At 34.0% G+C, this 22,672-nt stretch overlaps 1 protein-coding gene across 1 annotated transcript in view; it reads right to left on the reverse strand.

The window, feature by feature from the left end:
• Smp_139210 (hypothetical protein) overlaps nt 1-22,672 on the reverse strand; it is a gene marked incomplete at both ends in the record, with an annotated part of 29,917 nt that overhangs the window by 4,897 nt on the left and 2,348 nt on the right. The window contains 7 exons of the mRNA XM_018791825.1: nt 6,557-6,671; nt 6,759-7,377; nt 10,492-10,617; nt 11,002-11,127; nt 13,423-13,608; nt 19,840-19,926; nt 21,465-21,543. Of these exons, the coding sequence (XP_018645048.1) occupies nt 6,557-6,671; nt 6,759-7,377; nt 10,492-10,617; nt 11,002-11,127; nt 13,423-13,608; nt 19,840-19,926; nt 21,465-21,543 (1,338 nt within the window). The remainder of the gene's footprint in view (nt 1-6,556; nt 6,672-6,758; nt 7,378-10,491; nt 10,618-11,001; nt 11,128-13,422; nt 13,609-19,839; nt 19,927-21,464; nt 21,544-22,672) is intronic.

Genomic DNA, 22,672 nt, shown 5'->3' on the forward strand with positions numbered 1-22,672 from the left:
TATTGTTCATCAATGATGCTTCCCAGGTAGTTGAATGTTTCCACATCTTCCAGAGCTTCTCCATCAAGTGTGATTGGGTTGATGTTTTCCGTGTTGTATTTGAGAATCTTGCTTTTTCCTTTGTGTGTGATGAAACCTATTGATGCAGAGGCTGCTGCTACGTTAGTTGTCTTCGTCTGTATTTGTTGGTGTGTATGGAATAGGAGGATTAGTTTATCTGCGAAGTTCAAATCCTCTAATTGATTCTGAAATGTCCGTTGAATTCCATGCTTCCCCTGAGACGTAGAGGTTTTCATATTCCAGTCAATCACCAGAAGAAAGAAGAAAAAGGAGTCCCACAATAGGATGAAACGGACGTCCAGTTTATCCAGGTTTTCCATGGTGGTCTAGTTTCAATTGACTTATGATCTCGACTATTAAATTTATTAAATATTTATTTGTTTTAACAGAATTATAGACTAAGAAGCCAATGTTTTTTTAAAAAATGTCTGGCTTATCAGACATGGGGGACAGAATGGTAAAGTTTTATTTACTAGATAATAATACCCCTTTTCTTTATCTTATATGGTAGGTAATGTATAACATATTAATGCCGAATTGTACGTTGTTTATATTTAATGAATACATATCCAGTTCAATCAATCAACCCTGTATTAAACTATGAATAAAATCCTATCAACTAACAAGAAATATGGAAAAAATTAACTATAGGATTAGAGATTATTACATAACTACTATTACATAACCGTATCTAACAGAATTAACCAATCAGTTACAAGTTTATATGAACTTATTGTTTACCCCATTTGAATCTGATTAATCTCTATGGACTAGAGTTAATCATTTTAGGTATTATTTACATGAACGACTATAATTTTATGATTATTGTATGAATTTTAGGAAACTCAAGATTAGTTAAATTCACTTGGTATTGTTTGTTTTGAATATTCCCATTGATGTTTAAGGCAGCGATTGATCAGTCTCTTATTGACCATATGTCCATACTGTACGTATTGCCTTGATATAGCCTTAATTCATAAGCATTATAAATAAAGATGGATAGTGGCTAGCAGTGGAACCCAGTTTGACGCGCGTTTCGTCCTATTTGGGATAACGCGATGGGGTTTAAAGTGAAAGGCACTGGGTTCGAGTCCCAGAGTGAACATCAATTCTAAGATGCAGGTACATCCAGCTGACGAGTCCCAAATAGGATGAAGTGAGCGTCCTGGATTACACTGCTAACCACTATCCATCTTTGCTTATTAAGTTTGTTAAGTTCTAATTAGTGTTCCTCAATAAACATTAAGTAAATTTTGATTGTTCCTTCATATATACTATTTTCCGCAATTTGTTTATTGACGTTACGATGGAGACGATTTGATTTCCTTTTAATTATGGATTATAAGCAAACATTATCATACACTTAATAGGCTTCTTAAAGTATGCTTCGATGAAGTAGAACACTTAAAATAGTATAGATGAATTGGTGTTTTGTAGATTATTTTATAATGTGTTAGTCACAGATTCATTTTATTCGAGTTTCTGTTAAAAGCCAGATAGTACTAAACAGCTGTTTTGTTCTAGTAAAAGAGTCCTGATCAGCACCTGGGGATTGATCACAGGAACTTCGTGTATCACAGATGGATCATAATCATGAGAGCTATTATATTAATATCTAATAGTAAATAAGACGTTACAACTGTAACAAATTCGCGATACATCCAACCCCATTAGTAATATATGTCGCTATGAGATGGTGGAGAAGATTTATAGCTCAGGTGGGTGATTTTGATAGAGTTTTGTTCTCTGAGCTGGATGGTTTGGTCGTGGAGATTTCATCGTCCTTCTGATAGACATCATCAGCACAAACTTCGAGTAGACTTCTACCTATCCTACATTAAAGTATGTTTTTTTACAATATGCTTAGTGAAAGGAAAATATTTCTCTTTGCTTTTAAATCTCTAAATTGTTCAAAGCATACTAAAACATAAATATATGTTTGATAATTTATTGATCAGTCAGAGATAAGAGTAAATGGTCGATGAACTTCGTTCTAAATTGTGGATAGAAATGTGTTTCATTTCATGTAGAACTCGTCCCTTGTTTTCATTTTTATATAAAAATTCAAACTTAGTACCTAACACTTCAAATAATAGTACATTATCAACTAAGCTACCAACTTGTTCAATGGATATGATTTTTTATGTTATTACTGTGGTGTTGGCTACTTATAACCACACAAGTAGTATATAACGGTGGTCGGATAATGAATGTATTTCAATAGAAGATCGATATGGAGAGAACGGAAACGAAACGCAATTGGTATGAAAATGCATGTTCAATATTATTCGAAGACTCTGGACTGATATTTGAAGAAGGAATGGTCAAGATTGAGACAATCGATTAATAGTTTGCAAATTAGATGTTTACTGTATGGTTGTCAGATTTTAGTGAGATAGTATGTAATTTTGTACACGAATACATTCGATTGTCCCCACTCGTCTTCTTATTCACTACATTACGACTACTATTATGATTGATAAACCTCAAGGATTGGTTTTAACAGAGTTATGATACAGAAAATACTGAATAGCAACTCATTTTTTATTGAAATAAATGATTAGAATCAAATGGATCGCTATTTTACCAAAAGCAATGTATATTAGGTATTCATATGATAACTAAATAGTCTTATACTCTGTACGAGATGTGAACTTTCTTATGGTCATAAGTAGGGATCATCAGTTTGATTTCAATTAATTTTCAATAGAAATCCAATTGATGTCAGTTCTCATCGAAACAATCACGAAAATGAACTAGAATTTGGAAAGTGCAACCATGACTTTCAAGGTACCCAGGTATCTCATCATCTGACTGTGGTAAGGTATTGATGCTGATATAGAGATATGGTTACAAGACGACTAGCCTCACATGATTTTCTTTGGAAAAATCTAAAAAAAATTTTCAAGCACAACTTTCAATAAATCGAAATTCATATCTTAACTTGCTTAAGGAATGTTTGAGTTGGTATTAGGCGACCAGATTCATAACTCACTATGGAGAAACTTCTCATAGTCAGGCTTATCTCACTGATAATGTGGTGTATTTTTAACGCCGATATAACTTTCTCAATCTTTATAAATTATATTAGTATATTTTAGATGTTAATACTTTAGTAAAATGCACTTTGATAATGCATACATTTAGTTCATTTGTCAAGATTTATTGAAAGATATTCATATTATCACAAAGGGGGTTTGGTGGAGATTGTAGTAACTTAATAGTTAGATTCCTAAGTCAATTAAAGCTAGAGCATTTTATAAAATCTGGAAGCAATGGATGGCCATCCTGTCCCAGTATGGGACTACCCATTAGTGCGCATCCAAGACCCCACTAGCGGGATTCCAACCCACGATCCTCGGTCTCACTGAACACAATGGTAGGCGGTAGTTCAATTTCGTGAATTGGTTAAAGTTAGATATTAACACCATTGAATGCCGGCTCAATGGTCTACAAGTTAAACGTTTGCGCGTGAGACCGGAAATCACGGGTACAGATCTGGAGTATAGGATCGTGGATGCACAGTTCTGAGGAGTCCGACAACAGGATGAAACGACCATCCCTTGCTTCCATGTTTATCATGGTGGTCTAGCTTTAATTGACTCATAAATTCAACTATTACATATAAGAAGGTGTTTTTTGTGGAGATTTAGTATTTTCGTAGTTGGAAGCGTGGGTCAATTGAAGCTAGACCACCAAGGAAAACCTGGAAACACTGGACGGCCGTTTGATCCTATTATGGGACTACTCAGCAGTGCGCATCCACGACATCGCCTCTCGAGATTCAAACACAGGACCTGCCAGTCTCGCGCCAGAGCATCATTGAGTCGGCATCCGATGGTGTTTATGTCTAACTCCAGCCAATCCATGAAGTTGAGCAACCATTCACCAATTGTCTTCAGTGCATTCCTATCTCACAACAGACTTGGTTGCGCACTTCTGAGGAGTCCGACAACAGGACGAAACGGCCGTCCTGTGTTTTCACGTTTCCTATGGTGGTCTATCTTTAATTGACTCATTAATTCAACTATTACATATTAATATAATTAATATCCGAAATACAAATAATTATCTTAGTATAATTAGAATTAAGTCCCTAATTTTATAAATGGGATACATATTACACATAAACAAATATCATTTACATTACCATTATTATAAATCACAAAAAATACCCAATTGTTTATCATTAATTTCATGTAAATTACAAATTTGTCATTTTGAGGGAAGGAAGGAAGGAAGGAAAGAGAAACAAACAAACAAACTTATTTCTCCCCTCGCCCCTTTTTATTTCGTTAACATATTTCTCTATCTCTAAGTAAGTAGGGTGTGTGTGGTGGGGGTACGGGAGCTTTTCAAAATGTTATTACATAATTTACGATTGACATTATAGGAAAAAGTCTTTTAATATATCCGCCATTAACGGAAATATTCTTTCTTCTTTTTGGGTAATAAAGGTTACTATTATTAGTAGTATGTTATTAGATTAATATTAAACGTTAGAAATGACGCCTGTATTCTATTAAAAACATACATAATATGAACCTTTAATGGGGGGTTAAGTTTGTTTATCTATTTATTAATTGATTAGTAATATTTTTTTCTGGTGACATATTTCTTTTCTCCATTTTTTTCTTTTTTTTCTTTTTTTCTCTTTATTCTTAGTTTATGACTTAATTACTTTAATTATCAGAAGGGGTTTTGTGGAGATTTAGTATTTTCATAGTTGAAAGCATGAGTCAATTGAAGCTAGATCACCATGGAAAACCTGGAAGCACTGGACGGCCGTTTCTTCTTATTATAGGACTCCTCAGCAGTGCGCATCCACGATCCCGCACTCGCGGGCGAGATTCGAACCCAGGACCCAGCAGCCTCGAGCCAGAGCCCTTAACCTATAGACCACTGAGCCGGCATCCAACGGTTAATTACTTTAATAAAGTTTATTATCATATGACATTTATTATAGGGTTTTATTATAACTATTATATTGATGGAGTTTTGTTCTCTAAGCTGGATGGTTTCGTCATAGAACTTTTATCCTCTTTCTGGACGACATCATCACACCCGAAGTTTGTGCTGATAATGTTCAGAAGGAAGATGAAAGCTCCACGATCAAACCATCCAGTTCACAGAACAAAACTCCATCAATATAATAGTTATAATAAAACCCTATAATAAACGACATATGTCATAAGTTGGATAGAGAATGCTGGTAGTCGGCCTATGCTCCACCATGAATGGTAACAGGTGTAAGTAAGTAAGTAAGTAACTACTTTTTAATGTAAAAATTGATATTCCTGTCCTAAGAGTTGATTTACTTTGCCATTCAAACGTTCAGAAATAGCAAAAAACATGTTTATATAAGTGGAATGTAAACAAATCTTCGTAAATCTTACTAAGTAAACCACACAAAAAATTGATTGTTTTACAGTTTCAATGGTTTAATTTAAATAAATTTAGTTGGCAATAGAGACAATTATTGTAAGTTTAACTAATTTTTAGTATGATTACACAAATAAACAAAATGAAATTAATAATTTTTAGTATTCTCTTTAACCCCATACTGATATTTACTATATGGTCACTAGTGACTAGGTTCGTGAGAGAATCATCGGAGTTCTAGTGAGATCCAATGATCAGTGGAACTAACCCATGTAAAGTAGAGATAGGCATGTACCTCAGTACAATGGAAGGTGGTTGAGCAATTTCGTAATTTGGTTGATGATAAACATTAACACTGTTAGTTGCTGGCTCATTGATCCAGAGATTAAGGGTTCATGCGGGAGATCGAAGATCCTGAGTTGGAATTCTGTGAGCGGGCTTGTTAATGAGCACTGTTCAGGAGTCCCACAATAGGATAAAACGGCCATGAAATGCTTCTAGGTTTTCAACGGTGATCTAACATCAATCGATTTATGATCTCAATCAAAAACATAATATTTTCAAATGATTAATGTATTGTTTTATTTATAGTTGAAATCATGAGTCAATTGAAGCTAGACCACCATGGAAAACCTGGAAGCCTACTGTGAGACTCCTCAACAGTGCGAATCCATGATCTCACCTCGCGAGATTGGAACCCAGGACCTACTAGTCTTGAGGCAGAGCACTTAACCAACAGACTTCAAGAGATAATTCCTGGAGTTTCTAGTGAGAAGCAGTGACCAATGGAGTTCAAACCACGTCTGTTGTGAGATATCAACTCACTGAAGACAATTGGTGAACGGTTGCACAACTTCGTGGATTGTTTGAAGTTAGACATTAACATCATCGGTTGCTGGCTCAGTGGTCTGTTGGTTAAGTGCTCTGGCGCGAGACTGATAGATCCTGAGTTCGAATCTCGTGAGGCGGGTTCGTGGATGCAGACTTCTGAGGAGTCGCACAATAGGGCGAAACGGCCTTCCAGTGCTTCCAGGTTTTCCTTGGTGATCTAGTTTCAATTGACTCATGCTTTCAACTATGATTAGTGTATTTATTGAAAAGATATTAAACTAACCTGCATAAAATTTGTTTTGAATTCGATAGAAATTCAATACTTTGATTAGGTGATATATACACTTTCGATGGTTTATTCATTTTATCATTATATTTCTCTTCAATACAATTATTGACTTTTAAACTATGATCACCTTTATGATTATTATTATTACTATTACTATTATTAGTATTAATATTGTTGCCAAGTAATTCATAATAACTTGATGGACCAGAATCTACTTCCATGATCGTTTTCAATTGAATATTATTTACATGTAAATTACGAAATGAATGTGAATAGCCTTCATTCAATGAGGGAATCAAGTTGGAATTCGACGTTCTCTTCCAATTGGTTTCTATTGGTTTATTCAATAATAATGGTAAACTTCTTGTACCTAATATCATATGACTATGTGTTCCAATAGTTTCATGTTGTAATCCATGATATGGTATATCTTGTAATTGTATCCATCCTTTAGGTAATGGTTTATTGCACCAATATTTATTATGTTTAGTTTGATTACAAGGTGAAATGATATCAGTTGTAAGGTGGAGGTTTTGTACTAGTTGGCAATTAGATGATTCTGTCTTATATTTTAATAAATTTTTAGATGATACCACTGTTGTTTGTTCATTTAAATGTTTCATTGTATAGTTAGGGGGATGAATCAGGGATGATGAATCAGTTAGTAGTAGTAGTAGTTTCAAAGAGTTTGTCCGTAAACAAGTCTCATTTAAAGTGGAATCAACATTTGTTATTTGTAAATTAGGTAAAGATTTTGATTGTATCCAGTTAAATTTTATTGAATTCAATGGTTGTTCTTTATAGAATTGTGCAATCTGTACAAACATACAAAGAGAATGAAGATTTAAAGGAAATAGTTTAAACTAAGGGATGAAAATGAGTTAGATAGTAACTAGATATTGGAAAAAAAATGTGAAATTTACAAATTCTGTCGGTTATGAAGTTAAATGTTCATAAACAAAGATGGATAGTGGCGGGCAACGGAATCCAAGACGCGCGTTTCGTCTTATTTGGGACTCGTCAGCTGGATTTACCTGCATCTTATAGTTAATGTTCACTCTGTGACTTGAACCCAGTACCTTTTGCTTCAAACGCCATCACGTTATTCACTCAGCTACTGAGTCCTGGTAGCCACTTGCTTGTGCACTGAGGTGAAGTTTGAATTCACTTGGTGTTGTTTGTTTGAATCTTCCCATTGATTTTTAGGACTGCAATCCCAGACTGAACATCAACTTTGAAATGCAGGTACATCCATCTAACGAGTCCCAAATAGGATGAAACGCGCGTCCTGGATTCCACTTCTAGCCACTATCCATCTTTGCTTATGATGCTTATGAATTAAGGCAATATCGAGGCAATACACACAGTATGCGCATATGGCCAATAAGAGACTGATTAATTGCAGTCCTAAACATCAGTGGGAAGATTCAAACAAACAATACGAAGTGAATTTAAATGTTCATAGTTTGTCGGTTGGGAAATATTATGATAATCAAACTCAAGCTTTCGTTATCATTCTTTCTTATCGATTTACTTGGCTAATGATCATAAATTGTTTCAATTCATTCTAAATAGTGATCCATCAAAGTCTCTATCTGCTTAAGTAACAACCGTGTAATAGTAATATAACAAGAATTACATGAAGTTAATACTACTTGTATGATTCAGAAATCTAATTTGACATAAGAAATGGTTCCGTAAACAAAACTAAATTCAAATTATAAGCAAAGATGAATAGTGACTAGAAGTGGAATCCAGGACGCCCGTTTCGTCCTATTTGGGACTCGTCAGCTGGATGTACCTGCATCTCAGACTTGTTGATGTTCACTCTGGGACTCGAACCCAGTACCGTCCGCTTCAAACTAAATTCAAATTGTTCTTTGTTATAACGTTGTTTCATTTTTACTGAAAAAATTGAATACGAGAGATGTAGTAGTTGTAGTTACACCTGTTACCCACCAATGGAGCATAGACCACTGACCAGCATTCTCCAACGAGAAATGGTTTTGCGTAAAATATCTATTAGTACTTACCAAACAAGACATGAAGACATGTGGTGCGATAACTTTGATACAGTGTTTTCGAATTCAGTAACATGTAAACAAGTAAAGCGGTTAGTACGAACAAGATATAGAAGAATTTATCTATTAGAAAACTTAAGATTATATATTCGAAGAAATACTGTGGCTCATTTATAATTATATGACTTTGTAAAGAATGGTAATTATAACAATAGTTAGGTTCGCGGTTTTTGAAAGATGTGACGATATATGTTTATCAAGGGAATCCCAATGGAAATGACCGGTCAAACTACTGACAACCCATTAGTATGGATCATTATAAGGAAATATATAAACGAAAATGCGATCAATATGTTTTCAGTCAACGGAACCAGGTAGTTCAGTAGATAGTGCGTTGGCGTTTGAAATAAAAGATATTGGATTCGAGTTTTCATGTTTACATTAACATTGAGATACAGGTACATAAACCTGACGAGTCTGAGATAGGATGAGATGAATTTAGTGTAATTGGTTGCTGGTTTCAATTTATCTATTCAAAAAACGTGTAATGTTTAAAATATAATATCACTAATTTAACAAACCTATTTCATGTATGCAAACTTACTAACACCTGTTACCGCTCATGGAGTAGCATAGGCCGACCATCAGCATTCTCTATCCAACTCTATCCCGAAGAATTCTTTCCAATTCTTTCCATTTGCTATTCTTCCTTTTCATGTTTGCTTCTATTTTCCGACGTAATTTGCTCTTTGGTCTTCCTATTTTCCGCTTCCCTTCAGCATTCTGAGCCAGGGCTTGCCTTATGATGAAGTTTGATGATTTCATCAATGTGTGTCCCGCACACCACTTCCAAAGTCTTTTCCTAATTTTCTCTTCAGTTGGAAGCTGGTTTGTTCCTTTTCATAGTAGACTGTTCCTGATGATGTCCGACCAACGAACGTTGAGTATCTTGCGTAGACAATTGTTTATAAATACTTGTACATGCTTGATTATGGTTGTGGTAGTTCTTTACGTTTCAGCTCCGTACAGTAGAACTAACTGTCTTGACGTTTGTATTGAAGATTGTGAATTTGATATTGGTTTACAGTTGTTTTGAATTCGATATGTAGTTCAGTTGTAGGAATGAGGCCCTTATATTGCCAATCTTTGCCTTAACATCTGCATCCGATACACCTTCTTCATCGATGATGTTATCCAGGTAAGCGAAAGTTTACACACCATTAAGAGTTTCTCCATCAATTTTGATAGGTTTGGTGTTCTCCATATTTTATTGGAGGATCTTGCTTTTTCCTTTGTGTATATTGAGGCCTACTGATGCTGTTGACCTACATTTTTTTGTGTGAATGGGATAGAAGGGCCAGGTCATCTGCGAAGTCCAAATCGTCTATTTGCATGTAAGCTGTCCATTTTATCCCGTGCTTCCCTTGAGTTGTGAAGGTCTTTATAATCGAGTCAACCACTATAAGTAAAAGAAAAGGGAGGGGAGTCGGCAGACTTGTCTGGTTCTGGTTCTTAATTGCAATGCATCTGTCAGCTCTAGTCTATACACGACTAGGCATTATAAACGGTCGTATGAATTCTGGATGATGTTGACGAACTTTCCAACTACTAACTACGTATTGTCAAAAACGTTTCCATAATGTTCTCCAATCCACATTGTCAAATACTTTCTCATAATCAAGGAAGCTGATATTTAATGACGAGTTCCATTCGATTAATTATTTAACGATGATCCGCAGTGTGACAATTTAGTCTGTGTGCGACCGATCCTTAAGGAATCTGGTCTGTTGATCTCAAAGTTAAGCGTCTACTCGAGTCTTTCATCCAGTTCAGCAATACTCTATTAAAAACCTTGTATACTAAGCTTACAATTTAACTGAATCATACAACAAAAAATAATTGACTTACATCAGTATTTGAATGATCAAATGGTTGATCAACTGTACATTGATTCCATGAAGATAATTGATGAAGATGATTGTCTATAGAATTCTGTACAAAATCATTCGTCTTATTATGATTCTCATTATTTGGCTTTACGAAGGAATCATATTGTAAATCTTTTATGGAATGAGATGAACCATTAGTATTACCATCATTATTACCATTACTATTATTATTACCACTACTACTACTATTACTGTTAGTAGTATTGTTCCATGAATGGGTATTCTGTTTATCAGTAGTATAATTATACAAAGATAAATTTTCTGCTGAATAATAATAATCATGATAATGATCATCATTTCTTCTTGTTGAATTATTTAATGGTATTGTATAATATTTATAATGGGAATGTAATGCTGGTATTGATTTTTGTGTAATTTGTTTTAATTTAGAAAAAAATTTTTTTAATTTTAATTTTTTTTTTAGATTTTTTTGAATAAGAAAATAATCACTATGGTGATTATTAGTTACATAATCATTAGAAGTATTTAAAGATGAAATGAATTGTTTATTACATAGAATAGAACATAATAATGAATTAATTTGTTCTAATTGAATCACTCGTTTATGTAATTGATGATAATTTAATAGAATATCCTAATAAGAGAAAATGGATATATATTCAGGTTGAAGGTATAAATAGATCAATAATAATAATAAAGAACAACCGATACCTAGACGATCACCATCATCACGGCGATCTCCTTAAACATTCGGACTACCTGTTCCTAAAAATCTACATATTTCAACAAGTCATCTGTCTTTTATTTGTTTTAATACATCATTATGGTTATTAATCGCATAATCCTATTCAGGTGCGTTTCTGTGGAGTGTACAACCTGTAAAAGTTACAAAAGGCCTAGTCTGAGATATTGTAGTTGCTGTTAATATTTAACGAAAAGAATGTACATTATTCTGATGTTCGTTGACTGGACTACTGACGTCTAACTGGTGATTACTCAATATTTATTGTCAAGATTGATCAAGAAGTAAGAAACGGAAAGTTGTTGGAATACCTTTTGCTGAGAATTCTATATTGTGCCGAAAATATAATATTGAATAAAGCTAATATGAATATACAGTAATAATAATAAATAAATATTAATAAAAATAATAATGTGGATGGCTTATGCTCCTCCACGAAGGGTAAGAGGCGTACGTAAGCAAGTAAAACGATAATACTTTTAAATTATTTTTATTGGTTACTCAGTTTTATTTTTTATAGAGTTAAATCTACATGCTGCGTGTCGGATCGTGAGTGCGCACTGCTGACGAATCTTATACTAGAACGAAACAGTCATCCAGTGCTTCTAGGTTTTTCATGGTGGTTTAACTTACATCAACTCATGAATTCAACTATTAAAATTACTATAATATCCACAAAAACCCATTCCGATAATAATCAACACATGATCACTAGTGACGGGCTTCAAGAGGTATTTTCTGGAGTTCCAGTGAGAAGCAGTGATCAGTGGAGTACATCAGGGTCTGTTGTGAGATATCAACTCACTGAAGACAATGGTGAACGGTTGCTCAGTTTCGTGGATCGGTTGAAGTTAGACATTAATACCGTTGGGTGCTGGCTCAGTGGTGAAGTGGTTAAGCGCTCGCGCGCGAGAGTGATAGATCCTAGGTTGGAATCTCGCAAGGCAGCATCGTGGATGCGCACTGCTGAGGAGTCCCAAAATAAGACGAAACGGCCGTCCAATGCGTCCACGTTTTCCATGGTAGTCTAGCTTCAGTTTTATAAAAGAATGATTATATTGACCAAAAAAGAGGAAATTTTTTTTCAAACAGATCACTAACTGTTAAATCTCAGAGACTATCAATGAAAGTGTTACCGATTAGTAAGCTGATTATAATCTTATTCAGTTATCTATATATTTTTCTTAAGTTCGTTAAAGACTGAAATTTATGTATCAATTAATTTGTATTTTAATATCAGACTTCTTGGACTTCGCAGATGACCTAATCCTCCTATCTCATACACACGATTAAATACAGATGAAGGCAACTAATATAGCAGCAGCTTCTGAACCAATAAGCCTCAATATACACAAATGAAAAAACAACATCCCCGAATACATTTTGGAGAACACCGACCCTATCAAAATTGATGGAGAAGCTTTGGAAAATGTGGGAACATTCACATACCTCAGAAGCATCATTGGTGAACAAGGAGAATCAGATTTAGATTTAAAGGTGACGATTGGCAAAGAAAGGGCCGCATTCCTACAGTTGAACAACATATGGAACTCAAAACAACTGTTGACCAATATCAAAGTCACAATCTTCAATATGAACGTCAAGAATTTTCTACAGTAGAGAGCTGAAACCTAGAGAACTATCACAACTATCATCAAGCATGCACAAATATTTGGAAATAATTGTCTACGTAAGATACTGAGTATCCGTTGATCGGATACCATCAGGAACAGTCTACTGAGGCAGAGAACAAACCAGCTTTCATATGACGAGGAAACTACGAAAAGATACTGAAGGTGGGTAAGACATACATTGAGGAAATCATCTAATTGCATCACGAGGCAAGCGCTAACTTAGAATCGTGAAGGGAAACGGAAAAGAGGAAGGCCAAATAACACATGACGTCGGAAAATAGAAGCAGATGTGAAAACGATGAATACGAAGTGGAAAAAACTGGAAAGTATTGTTCAGGACAGAGTTGGATTGAGAATGCTGACGGTCGGCTTGTGCTCCTTCACGTGTGGTAACAGGCGTAAGTATGCGATCTGTCCGCTTTCCAAGTACAGTCAGAATTATGTAAGATAATAATTGCGGTATTCTAATAACAAGTTACATTTTCTTACGTTTTAAAGTCAAAGTTTAATAGAATGTTTGTTTTAAGAAAAAAGGGTTTTACCATTAACTTACCTTTTGCGATATATTTGTATAGAGTAAAAGATTAGTTAACTGTTCAACTGTATTTGAATTCTTTAAATCAGCATATGGAGTTGATGTAAAATTTACTGTAGTTGAATTCATTGGATTGGAATATAAAAGTTTTAAAAACAATTGAAGATCTTGTTGTCCATTTAATGATTTTGTCAAAGGTAAAACCTTTAAAATTAAGATAATGATCAAAATGTCATTATGAGAGTAAATAATACATTTGAAGATGAAATAGATATTTATATTTAGAAGTAGTTTGTGCCATAAGCTCACTAGTGAACAGCTTCGTGAAGGAATTATCGGAGTTCTAGTGAGATGCTATTATCAGTGGAACTAATTCATGTCAGGTAGAGACAGGTATGTACCTCAGTACAATAGAAGATGGTGGCGCAATGTTGTGAATTGGTTGATGTCAGACATTAACAACGTTAGATGCTGGCTCACTGGTCTAGAGGCTAAGCGTTCGTGCGTGAGATTAAAAGTCCTGGATTGGAATCCTGTGAGCGGGATTGTTAATGTACTCTGTTAAGGAGTCCCATAACAGGATGAAAAGGCCTTGAAATGCTTCTAGGTTTTCGATGGTCATCTAACATCAATCGATTTATCATATCCATAAAATACTTAAAAACCTCCAAAACCCCATACTGATAATAATGTATTAGCAAAAAGTTAACATATAATAAAAGATTAGCTAGTTCATAACAGATAAGGATCTATAGGTACAACATAATTGATCGAGTTCTCAGTAAAAAGAGACTTTTGGTGATTTTAAAAAAAGAAATGTTTAAATTTACAGAAACACAATGGTAAGTAGTCTGACTGACTTTAAAGAAGTAAATACGGGGAGTCAAGTAGCATTGATTATCTATCAAGTACTTTATGCTTCAGTTGTCAATGCCATATCCCTTGATCCAATGAAGAACAGCTATGAATTTAGTTTATAAAAGTTCAAGGTGTGTCAGAACAGAATTCATTCCACTGTTTTTCGCGATCTATATGTTCTCTAAACGCTTGTGATAATGCAGCTATATTGAAGCGTTCAGCACAGGATTTACACATGCTGACTAATACTAGTCGGAATTCATTTAAGAATAGTGGTGAATAGATAATTCAAATCCTTGAAAACGATTTAATTGACTGATTATTACTTAATTCTATGTTTATAAATTGAAATCAAATGTTAGTTAAACACACTTATCCACTGATTGTTCTCATAGCATATCATTTTTCCTTTTCAAAACATGAAGTATTGAAGCTAAAGATTTCAGAAGTTTTAAGCTAACAAATAACTATGCTTCCTGATTTTCGAAGATTGTCTAATTAAATTAACTCGAGATGTAAACTACAGGATCTAAAAATCTCAGTAAATTTGTCTATACTGATAAACTATATTAGTGTGCTCACTGGAAGCTTGATTTTAGATGAATCCTAGTAGAAAGTAATGACTTGTGGAGCCTGGGCACATTTAGAATGAAGCAGTCTTAAAGAGTAACATCGCATGATCTTCGTGATTCTTTGTAAATTGGTTGAAGTTGTAATTATGTATCAGTGGACAGCAATCCGTTAGCTTTATTGCATTAGTTTTCTTATGTTTAACCCCTGATAATAAGAAAGTATAGTGTTTGAAATTCCCATGCTAAGACATCTATCCAGTCGTCTCTGGTTTCGTATAATACCACAATTATGACCAATATATAGCGAACACCTACAGTTCATACATTATTCACTAAAATATTTACACAAATCAATGTTTATTCTTCCAAACTTAGTAAAAGTGCTGATGTGATTTGGAAAAAAAGACAGGGAAATAGATCAATTTCTAACATAATCTCTAAGTAGGTAATAGTAATTTTGTTATTCCAAATGTAGGTCATCACAAAGATTTAAAATTATCATTCATACTATAGGACTCAGTAGCTAAGTAGATAACGCGATGGTGTTTGAAGCGAAAGGTACTGGGTTCGAGTCTCAGAGTGAACATCATCTCTGAGATGCAAGTACACCATGCTGACGAGTCCCAAATGGGACGAAACGCACGTCCTGGATTATTGTTTATACTCTTACTACTTCTACCCCTATGGGATTTGAATGGACAACTGTATCTCTGTGCTAATGTGGTATAGCAACTTGAACTGATGTACGTACGTACGAAGTTCTACGTTGTGACTGACTGACTGACTGACTATCCATCTTTGCTTATAAAACTTGAAGAATATAGCTTTTTCATTTGTAATTCAAATGAAACTTTAATTAATTTTATGGTTATTGATAGTTTTTGTTTCTATAGTTGGTATCCCTTAATGATAAAGTTACACTCATGCTTTATATTGTTAAAACGAAAATAAAATGAGAATTTAATAGATAAATTCTAAATGAATTCTGTCAAACAAGAAACAAAATGAGAGAATAATATATTTGTAATATCCCAACAAGTAGAAAAATTAGATTTTCTGACGTTTCGTCACTTAGTGTAAGCCACCTCTTCAGAGAATTTGGTTAGGTATCCTCTGGGGAAACGGCTTACACTTAGTGATGAAACGTCAGAAAATCTAATTTTTCTACTCATTATGATATTAAAAAATGTATTAATTTTCTATATCAATCTACCCAAAGATCAATTTATTCAAAATTTTTCATAGTTGAAATCATGAGTCATTTGAAGCTAGACGTGGAAGCACTGGACATTAACACCGTTGGATGCCGGCTAAGTGATCTATGGGTTAAGTGCTCTGGCGCGAGACTGGTAGGTCCTGGATTCGAATCTCGCGAGTGCGGGATCGTGGATGCGCCCTGTTGAGGAGTCCCATAATAGGATGAAACGGCCGTCCAATGCTTCCAGGTTTTCCATGGTAGTCTAAGTTCAATTAACTCATGATCTTAACTATGAAAAATACTGGAATCTCCACAAAACCCCTTCTAATTATTCATAATTATCAAATCAAAACTTGGTAATGATACTTAAAAGCCAAAGAAGTTTTAGTTGTTACATTTTATACCATTACAAAACGAAAAAAAAGGAAAGAGAGTGAAAATAGATTTTACTTAGTCAATATCATCTGTGTCATTATTTTTATAAAATGTTTTTGTGTTATTTTTGTTGTTGAGACAATATACTACTATTTTACTTTGTAATTAAGTAGTATATCAATATATATTATATAATGAATCTTATTAAATGTTCACTTGTCGTTTAGTTGCCAATAGACTATAATGTTTCTCATTCATTTATACATACGTATACATACGGGTCTTTTGATTTATATATGTATCTATATATACATATTGAAGTACAAAGGACACTATAATTTATATTCTATAAGCCAAATTAATAGCCAATAATGCTATTTATATCATTATTATAATAATAAATGAATATGGTTACTAGTAATATAGTATTATATATATAGAATGTGACATAAACATCTGTGCATGGCAACAGTATTGTACATCACGTAAATGAAGCTTTAAACAAGAGAACATAATGTATATCTTATCATTTTATCTGTTTTAAAGAAATTTAAAAAAAAGAAGAAGGAAAAAAAAGAAGAAGAAAAAAAAGAAAGAAATAGTCTCTAAGAGATAAAAATAGATGAATATTGTACTTTAATGATACGATTTATATCAATGTATTTCAGAAGTGACTCTTCTCTTTAGGGGAGAAAAAAAGTATTATGTATTTTTCTTTGGAAACAGTGTTGTTGTCCCGGCAGGTCAACGGAGCTGTGGAGGTCAGAGCGTCACAGACTCGACATTCTGATGGAGAGTTTTGCACAGAGTGCAGTGAAAGAAGAAAGTGACATGGTGAGCAGAACCACTGTATGAACGAATACTTTAATGGGGGGACTACTTATATCCTCATAAGTAGTATATGCTGTTGGTTAGACAGAATGTATTTTGGCAGAAGACCAATAAGGAAAGAACACGAATGAAGCGTAATTTGTAGGAAAATGCATAAACAATGAAATTAGAGAAGATGGACTGATATTTACTGAAAGAACAGTGAAGATTGAGACAATTGATTGTTATTTTACTAATTAACTATTTGCTGTATGGTTATCAGATCTTAGAAAGAGAACAAAACTCCATCTTCTCCACCATCTCACAGTTTTTAATGTCCTCAGTTGTTTTAGTTTAAACACAGAATCAAACATCGAGACAGTATCTTCTCTACTCTTCATAAAGGTATATAATCTATGAGATAATTTGGTTTAGTTATAGTTTAATAGGTATTATGTATTAGGCTTTCTTTTTGTTTGAAAGATTTAAAATAAGAGTACACTGTAACATTCTATTGTCCCCCCAACCCTCTGATTTACTGGTTTCGTGTAAATTCTTTACAAAAAGTATTATTCATAAATAAAGATTGGGTGTTATGAAGTTGAATAGTATGTGGTCAATGGGTTATTGATAAGTTTGTCATTGATAACTTCATTCTTGTATTTGACGTATTTTAATTTCATTATTTACTAACGCCTCTGCCAGGGAAGTCCTACTCACTGAATTCTCGTGGCATTACTGATGTTTACGAAATTGAGAGGACGAAAAGCGAAGGTCCGACACTTTACCCGGGTTGGTGGATACGGAAAGTCCATCTGAAGGAGTTGGAAAACCCTGATTCCAAACCAATGGTGCACATGCGCTCCAGTATCCTGATGGAACAAATGGCGTATGAACCAATTGTTGGTCACTGGCTACCATGGGACTACATCTCCTCACGATGCTCCACTGCCTTGTGGATCAGATATTTAGGTCGAAAGCCCCATGTGTGGCCCCCTAATGAAACCACCTGGTTCGGTCTGGGCACATGGGCAGTATCACAGTCCTCACAAAAATCAAATGAGATTTGTGTGGCGCATATTTATCTGGTGCTTTCTTGTACCAACATTTATGTGTTTAAATGAATAAATGAATTAGAATGTCACTGAAAATGATGAAACACTGAATGGCTGTTACATCCTAATATGGAGATTTTCATCAGTTTGCTCAATGCCAGGCCTAAAGATTTTAGGTTTGATTCCTAGCGGAATAATAGATGTCGAGTTGTCCCACACAACCTTAAAGTGATCCCTGGTTTGATATTGATCCTCAGGTCAAAACAGTTATGTGATGAAAATCTTTTAAAATCTGAAAGAATTCTTACAAATACAATTCGCTAAACAGTCACTATAATAAATTCACTTGGTATTGTTAAATTGTATCTTTGCATTCTTGTTCAACACTGTAAATGATCAGCCTCTTATTCGCATATGTGCATACTGTGCGCGTTGCCTCGATATTGCCTTAATTCACGAGCATTATAAATAAAGATGGATGATGACTAGAAGTGAAATTCAGGACGCATATTTTGTTCTATTTGAGACTCGTCGGACGTATATACCTTCATCTCAGAGTTGATTTCCACTCTGAGACTCAAACCCAAGCACATCGAGCTGAAGAGTCCCAAATAGGACGAAACGCGCGTCTTGGATTCCACCGCTAGCCACTATTCATCTTTGTTTAGTAATAATAATAGTTTAATATGGTATTAAACTTTCATAAAGCTGTGAGCTTGTGATTAAATAAATTATCAGAGATGGTTATAAGTTTATTTTGTAGTTATCCATTATTCTTTACCCAAAGCTTTTCAATAGAACTCAAGAGTTCTATTGATTTTGGCCTATATTCAAAATGTCATTTCTAATAAAAGAAACCTTCAGAACTGTTTGTAAGGGTTTTAATTTTAGATATTCTCTTCATAATCACGTTTGTTATCTTAAAATGTATCCTTCTGTTTTCCAGGGTGATCATAATTGATCAAAATCTCATGGTGGGAAAGTTTAATGTGATTGTTTTTTTTTCATCTTTTTTTCGATAAATCCTCAGGTTTATGATACTTGAACATCTGGGCTACTTGTTCCTGCTATCGAGATATTTCAACAAGTTATCTAATCTTCACTTAGTATTGTTTGTTTGAATCTTCCCATCGATGTGTTAGGACTGCAACTGCAAATAGGACGAAACGCGCGTCCTGGATTCCACTGCTAACCACTATCCATCTTTAAGTTATCTAATCTTGTTTGTTTTATTACATCATTATGCCTATTAATTGCATAACCCTATTCAGGTGCGTTTCTGTAAAGTGTACAACCTTTCACTGTAAGGGTTACAAAAAGGCCTAATCAGAGATATCGCGGTTGCTAGCAATATGTATGCTGCGAAAACAATGTACATTATTTAGATGTTGATTGACTGGACTGCTAATTTCTAACTGGTGATCATTGAACATTTATCGTGAGGATCGACCAAAAAGTAAGAAACGGAGACTTGTTGAGATACATTATGCTGAGAATTCTATATTGTACCAATAAATATAATAAGTAATTTCCTAAGAGTGATAATAAGTAGTATGAAATGGTTTACCCTTTCTTCCAGTTCTTTATAACGTTGTTGAAGTATTAAATTCTCTTGTTCTAAACTTTTGACACGTTCAAAACATTCTTGTTTCACCTATAAAAGGAAATAAAAAATATATAAATGAATTAGAATAGATAGTAAAGGAAGTCTACAAGATTGTATGAATGGTATAAATTTTATATAGGTTATAATTACAGAAGTTCCATATTACGATTGTAGTGTGGTGTGGTCTACTTATATCCATATAAGTAGTATATGGTGATGGTTAGACATAGAATGTATTTTGACAGAAGATCGATGGGGAACGAACACGAATGAAGCGCAATCGGTATGAAAATGCATAAACAATGAACTCAGAGAAGACGGACTGATATTTGCGGTAGGAACAGTTAAGATTGAGACAATTGATTGTTATTTTGCAAATTAACTGTTTACTGTATGGTTATCAGATCTTAGTAAAACAGTTTGTAATATATGCTTAATTAAATTCGATTTTCCCCACCCGTCTTTCATTCACTACAGTAGAATCATAGAAATTGTAAATACAGCAATGTAGATTGTAACTGACGATGACTCTAATGAAGGGTTACTGTACATTTTTTACTGAAATGACAATTATCAAGATAATTAATGTTCAGTATCTAGGAAAATTTGATTGTTATTGGTCTAAAATGTTTTACATTGCTTTCTAGCCCGTTCAACATATATTACCTTAAAAAGAAACCTTGACTAGTCTTTAAGGATTGAGAAAATAGATGAGCTTGGTCATCAGTTTACAAGACATCTAGTAACAAACTTATTGAATTATGTTTTTATTTTTCATGTAGGATAAGTAAGATAAGCAACAGTTAAGTTACATTTACTCAAGTAGCTAGTTAGATTCAGTGAACATGAGATATGAAAACGGTCATTATACCATATGCAAGTCAATTAACAGCAGGTAAATTTTTAAAACAAATCAATATATCGAGTTTAGAGATCTTCAACAGTGAGCTATAAAAGTGTTAACATTTTTGTTAACTAGAGAACCTACGACTTTGAAAATTATCTTAGTGATAGCTACTATACGGTTTCATAGAATTGCTGGGTTTTTTTATAGGTAACCAGGATTTCCAAGTAAGTTATTCCGATTATAGTATTTGAAATTGTAAGGACGGTCCACAGGTGAAGTTGAGGAAGATCTAAGAAGCCTAGAAGGAGCCGAACATATTCCATCCAATCAGGTTTTAGAAGAATATTCTAGAATCACTACGTGTAGCTTCCCTATTGGACAATGCTAATAATCCCCTGTGTGCGGATTGGATAACTATAATGATGATTTCGTTTCTACTAAAAACTATTAATACCTGACAGTTTTGTATCATTATTGACACTGTTTGAATTAATATTCCTTCTACTTGTCTTCTATCATCTGATTTTGTGACTTGGGAGGGTTGTAGCCTTCGAATGCTCAAGTATTCGGCGACATACTAAGAATCTTAGTTCGAGATATAACAGAAATACGTTCTTTTATATGATGAATGTTGTTTTTCCTACAGAAGACTCAAAACTAAACAGTTACAAAAAATATTATTGTGGATTGCAATAAACAATTGGTTTAATGGTTAATTGGATTGAATAAGTTCACTTACTTGTTTAATAACTTCACTAAGTATATTCCATGGTTGATTACAATCTGAATAATTTTGTTGAATCTTTTCGTAAAATAACCTGTAGAGTAATAAGTAAGCAAACATATTATGTGTTAAGTTTAGAGGGTACGTGTACGGTTGAATTCATGAATCAATTAAAACTAGACCACCATGAAAAACTTGGAACCACTGAACGGCCGGCTCAATAGTTTAGAGAGTAAGCATTTACGCGCGAGACCAAAGGTCCTGAATTTGAATCCCGTTAGAGGTATCGCAGATGTGCACCAATGGATAGTCTCATACTAGGACGAAATGGCTTTCCAGTGCTTCTAGGTTTTCCATGATGGTCTAGTTTTAATTAATTCATGAAGTGAACTATAAAAGGTTTACAAATTTTCAATATATGTTTTCTATGTAAACATGTTAAATTGAGTTCCATTCGAGACTTTTCTGATGTAAAGTATACAGAAATGTATAATTCTTGATGATTCACACAATTGGTTCTAGGTTGTAAGCAGCTTAGAAGAATATGCAAGGTAAATGAATTAAGGTTATTCTATTACTAACCTTGTTATTTTTTAAGTTCAAAACTTCAAGAACAAACTGTATGAAGTATCAATTATTTTAGGACTGGTGAATGTTACCGATTGATAATAAATAGGTGAATTATTGAAAATAGATGATTACTGACACAATTCAAAATTTAATCTGAAGTTCTACAAACTTCTCAATCAAATATGGTGTATACTACTGGTCTCGATGGATATAAGTAGTATGTATCATCAAACGAAAGTGAAATACCTGGCAGCAGAAGATTAAGAAGATCAAGCAAAAGAGAATGAGAACAGAGAATGATTGCTGTGAAAATTAAGGGACAGTGAAGTCTGAATTCACGGATCAATTGAAGCTATTCCACTGCGGAACGCTTAGAATCAATAAAAGCCCGTCTCAACCTAGTGTGTGACTCCTCATCAGTGCGCATCCACGACTCCGCCTCGCGAGATTCAAACCCAGAACCTATCGGTCTCGTGAGCGAACGCTTAACCTTTAGACCACTGAGCCTTATTTTATTTTCAACTTACATAATTTTTATGCTTTTTTTCTTTTCATAACTAATTGCAATAATTAATCTACAATGAATTTCTAGTCAAGTTGGCATTTTACATCTGATTAATTTCTAGTTGAAAGCGTGAGTCAATTGAAGCTAG

Source organism: Schistosoma mansoni (assembly GCF_000237925.1).
Source record: "Schistosoma mansoni, WGS project CABG00000000 data, chromosome 1 unplaced supercontig 0071, strain Puerto Rico, whole genome shotgun sequence".
NCBI classification, from domain to species: Eukaryota; Metazoa; Platyhelminthes; class Trematoda; order Strigeidida; family Schistosomatidae; genus Schistosoma; species Schistosoma mansoni.